The 5076-nt window shown below is 43.3% G+C and overlaps 1 protein-coding gene across 1 annotated transcript; it reads left to right on the top strand.

Moving 5' to 3' along the window:
* Positions 1-356: 356 nt before the first annotated feature.
* On the top strand, positions 357-4400 carry ccdc71 (coiled-coil domain containing 71). The gene has a single exon (XM_072471535.1). The coding sequence runs from the start codon at positions 762-764 to the stop codon at positions 1323-1325; it is 564 nt and encodes a 187-aa protein (XP_072327636.1). The 5' UTR covers positions 357-761; the 3' UTR covers positions 1326-4400.
* The last annotated feature ends 676 nt before the right edge of the window (positions 4401-5076 follow it).

Here is a 5076-nt window from a genome sequence, read left to right as displayed (position 1 = left end):
GAGCACACTTCCACATGATTACACGAGGATTCTGTGTTTGATCACAACCTCCACTGTTCCTTCATGCTGCCATCAATCACAATCACGCTGCGGCTTTTAAAACAAAAATGCCCTTGGGGTTTGATGTACCCGCGCTCCTGGAAGAGCAAAACCCAGCTCCACCATTGGAAAGAAAGCGGTTGAAGCTTGAGGAAGGGATTTAGATCTTCTTGAAAACATTGGCTGGGCTGCTGGGGCTGAAGTTAACCCCCCCCCCCCCCCCCACAGATGTTCCCTGAACAGACTGTGTCCAGCCCCTTCTCGATCCCCTGAAAGCTGTTCCCCACGTGTTTGTCTGCCCCTGGCCATGCCAGTGTTTAGGACATTCGGCGCGGGTGAGTGAGTGAGTTGGCCGCTCCTGTTCAGGGCACTCTGTGTGTGTGTGTGTGTGTGTCTCTCTCTCTGGATTAGGGGCTGGGTGGAGTCATTGGGCTGACGTATTGGAAGGGCTCCTGGTTTATAAGCGGGCGGCGGATGGGGCTGTTCCTCATTTCCCAAGGATATCTTGAGAGAAATGTGAGTGGCTTTTGTTGTTGTTGAAGATTTCTGCCCATGCTCAGGGGGGGTATGTGTGTAGGCGGAGTGAGAGAGAGCTGACCAACCCCCCCGCCCACCCCCGTTCCAAATCCTCCTCTTTATCCTTTCTCTCACTGGTGGCGAAGTCCCTGTCCTCGCCCACACCCTCAGCCGGGAGAGCAATTGGAAAGAGTTGAAGGTTGGCCATGGCGGTGTTCGCTGCCGAGGAGCGGGTGGTCTACTCCAGGTCGCAGATGGTGTTCGCGGGAACAAAGGCGCTGGAGGATGCGCTCAAGATCTTCATGCCCAAGTGCAGCGACTTTCACAACTCGGAGGTGGAGCTGTGGGACTTCCTGTGCAGCATGCGGGAGGAGGGCTTCTCGCCGGTCATCCTCCGCAGCAAGGACGTGTACGGGTACTCTTCGTGCCGCTCCGCGGTGCCCGAGGCCAAGCCCGCGCCTCACATCAAAGCTGCCGCCGGCAGGGCGCCCGGCGCTCAGCGGAGGAGACAAAGGAAGGCGGGGGAGCCGGCGCCCGCGGGGCGCGGAGGCGGCCTCACAAAGCCCTCGCCTTCCCAGCTTGTGAGCAGGGTCTTGCGGGGCACCCTGTCCAGGAAGACCGTGGCTTTCCGACTCACCACCTTCCCCATCATAAAAGTCGAGGATTCGTCTTCGGATGAAAGCGTTTCCAAAGCGCGTCAAAGGGCTCAAAAAATCCTGAAAGTCAACTTGTCCCCCGTGATCAGATTAAGACCCGTGAGAGTGCCGTGATCACGTTTTTTAAAAAATGATGGGACATTTGACAATTCAACAACATGGGACACAGATACGATGGATTTATTTTCTCCCCCCCCCCCTCCATAAACCTTTTATATTGTCTTAACACGTCAATTGATTTCAACATCTGTAAGCTTCAGGGAACTTTTAACTTATTTTTGGACTGCCTGCGTATTCTCGACACCACTGTACTTCTAATTTACTTGTTGAACATGTGTTTTGTTGTCTTTTTCTTGTCCCACCTCACTACCTCCTTTTTCTACCACTGGCATCGTCCACGCAGGCATCCCAAATGGGGAATGCCAATGTTTTAATGGCTGATTCAAAGGTGTATTCGCCAGTTCGCAAGAGTATTGAATGCAGTTAAAGCTGATATGCCACAGATGAGTATGACTGCGGGGAGGTTGCTGCAAATATTTAAGCAACTGGGGACCTCAAAGCAATTGCGACACCTGTTTCTTGTTTTGCACCTTCTTGCTGCTTTTTGGAATGTTTGTTAATAAACTCCCTAATTGCTGCAACTTAGAGATCATTACATTTACAGGGCTTGTGATCGCATGAGTTGGGAATATTTTGTGGGTATTCCATCTTTCTCGTGTATTTGTTGATGAAAACTTGTAGCTTCAAGATTTTTTTAAAAACTGGTGAGGCAAGATGAATTACCCGAGAGTCTTGTCCAGCCTACAATATCCAGTCTAACTTCAATAGATCAATTGCTAATTAGATGGCCTGTTTTAAATCACTGGAGAATGATGAACTCATCGCTGATCCTTTATCCTCCAGTGTACAAGAAAACTACCAGTTGTGAATGGCTGACCAATATGCAGGTAGTAACTGTTCGTATGTATCTTCTGATCTCTGGCTGTCTTTGCAGCGCCTAACTGGAATGGAACAATGTCTCCAGGCTTCTGAGCCTTGGGGTTTAATATACTGTTGGAATAAATCTTTTGGCTAGAAGAATCTCTGCTGAAAGGAAACCAACTTGTAGAAACTGTGCTCCCAACACAACTGCTGATGTTTAACATGGACCAGTGAAGGTGGTACTGCATTTTCCCAGTGTTACCAAATAGAAATCAGTACCACAGGTGACCCTTTTGGGAGAGCACCACTGAGGACCTGTAAAAGGCTTTTTTGAGCCTGAGTCGACATGAATGATTTGTGTAAAATTCAAATGTCAGCCTTGTTCTGTTTTAGGCGGGTGGGATGTTGATCCAGCTTGAGCTCGAATACAGGAAATTCTGACGACACCATTATCTGAAATGGGGCTAATAAAAGCCAATCATTTGGAAGGAGTTGAGAGGAAAATACGCAAGGGTTCTGGTTTAATCATGTGTTGCGGTCCAAAAGAAATCTAGTGTACAAACCAAAATATCTTGAGCCTCGATCTTGTGAAAGCATTTGCTTTCTTTTCAGCTTGACATAAAATATTGGTTGCTTAATGTGTGGTTTTGTAAGCTTGTATTTGAATGATCAAAATGACAAATCAATCTTCGAGCCACAGAAATGAGAGAGATTGCATAACAGCTGTTTATTTTTGACTACACCTCTTCAGCAAATATTTATGAATTGTTTTCATTTGATTCTTAAGTCCATAGATTGAGTGCAAAAGCGTGAATTGGAATTACTTGGCCAGCACTTCAGTCATAGTGAAGGTGGGCATGCACAAGTACATTTTTCAATTCATCACATTACTTGCACTTGCCAAAAAGTGAGTTATTTAAGAGGGGGGGGGGGGCATTGCAGGGTTACATTTTAAAGAAACAATTAAAATAAGCTTTCCATAGTTGCCTTTCTTCACAATTAAAAAATACATTGAAACCTCAATTTTGAGACTTGTATTTTAGTCAGATATTACCTTCAAAGTTGTAGAAATGAACAGCAGAAGGGGTCATATCCAACTATTGCCTGGTGCTACTGAAAACGAAACTGGTGCCAAACTTTTCTCATCTCTTAAGGAAGACGTGGATCTAGAATGTCTAGATACAATTCTAATATAAGCTGCCCCCACTGAATGATCTTGTATAATTTTAAGGATTTGCAAGCAACTTTCACATTCCATTAACTGAGCACAACTCTGGCAGCATTATATGGATTTTGTTTGTGTTCATAGACTTTGGAATATTTTCTAAGTACTGAAATGGATTGTATTAGAATGTGCAGTGATTGTTTCAAAGATTAGAATGTTAGTATGGTAGATGGGTTGAATGGGGTTTCTATTTATTAATACTTGTTCTTTGAAAGCAAATTTACAAATCTAACATATTTCCTCTTCAATCCTACATCACCCCCCCCAAATAAAATGTCAGGGATATCACTGCCACTATTCAGTGTTACCTTGCTAAAAGTTATGGCAAGATCTGATGTGAGAAACTAGTCCATTTAAAGAAATTTAGTTTATAGTTGTCACCTGTTCACTCACAGTACAATTGTATTACACCTGTAGCATTGGTGTGAAGTCACACTCGTGTTGCAGTTACATTGTGAATACAGTCCAAGTCCAAATCTGGTATCGAGACAAGATCTGACTTGGTATTGGGTGGACCAAAAGTCCCACAACGATTTTGAGTGTGCTCATCTTGGAAGTCAAGTTTAACCTTACATCTGATTCCCATTCCGGAGTTAGTACTAAGTGATTTTTGCTATCCACTGATACTAAACTTTTATGATGTGGAGATGCCGGCGTTGGACTGGGGTGGGCACAGTAATAAGTCTTACAACACTAGGTTAAAGCCCAACAGGTTTGTTTGGACTCACCTGAGGAAGGAGCTGTGCTCCAAAAGCTCGTGATTCCAAACAAATCTGTTGGACTTTAACCTGGTGTTGTAAGACTTCTCACTAAACTTTAAGAATTTGAACAATTAGCAGTTTAGATGCTATAATAACTAATACTTTAGTTATGTTGACCATACTCGCTCTGTATCCAGGATTTTACTTCAATTTATATTCTCCTGTTACATGTTCCTTTGCCAATACCTCAATCTAAATAATTTCTTTGTAAATTCTTGTATCATTTTTGTAAATTGTGTAATTTTTAATGTTTAATAAAAAGGACAGTTATTTTAACTGCAACTCTTAACTGTTTTCATGATTCGAACATCCACATTTAGCTTTTCCGTGAGTAAATAATCTCTTCTTGAAGAACTTGAAGTGTAAGCTAATTGTCAGACCATTGCCTTGATTTTCATATTAATATTCAATAATTAGCATTGTAATACTGAAGCTGATAATTACAGGAACCACCACTATTTGAATATATGAGTTTATTAAGGATATCTGAATTGGGTTCAATTGTAATTCCAATGCAGAGATGATAGAGTTTGTGATGCCATTTTCATTAATTCATTCATGGAATGTGGGTGTAGTCGATGAGATAGTATTTACTGTCCGTCCCAACTTACCCCCTCAGAAGGCAGTGAGCTACTGTTGCAAGATTGTGTGGTGAAAGTACTTCCACAGTACAATGCTGACCCAGCAACAATAAAGATTATGTCCAAGTCAGGATTGTGTGTGAGTTAGAATTGGTGGTGTTTTCACTGCATCTGCTGCACTTGTCCTTCAAGATGGTAGAGTTCATGAGCATGGGGGACACATTCGAAGATGTCCAGGTGAGTTGCTGCAGTGCATTTTGTAGATGGTACATAATGCAGTCATGGTGCATCAGGGTGGAAGAAATGAATGTTTAAGATGATGTTGTCGCCTCTACTGGCTTCAACTGATGAAACCGACAAAGCAGTCGTAATTTGGA

Source organism: Scyliorhinus torazame, chromosome 13, assembly GCF_047496885.1.
Source record: "Scyliorhinus torazame isolate Kashiwa2021f chromosome 13, sScyTor2.1, whole genome shotgun sequence".
Classification (NCBI taxonomy): Eukaryota; Metazoa; Chordata; class Chondrichthyes; order Carcharhiniformes; family Scyliorhinidae; genus Scyliorhinus; species Scyliorhinus torazame.
The sequence above is the reverse complement of the archived record's forward strand: the minus strand, read 5'-3'. Positions and strand labels throughout refer to the sequence as shown.

Coding starts and splice junctions, on each gene's coding strand:
- ccdc71 (XM_072471535.1), top strand. CDS start 762: ATGGCGGTGTTCGCTGCCGAGGAGCGGGTGGTCTACTCCAGGTCGCAG.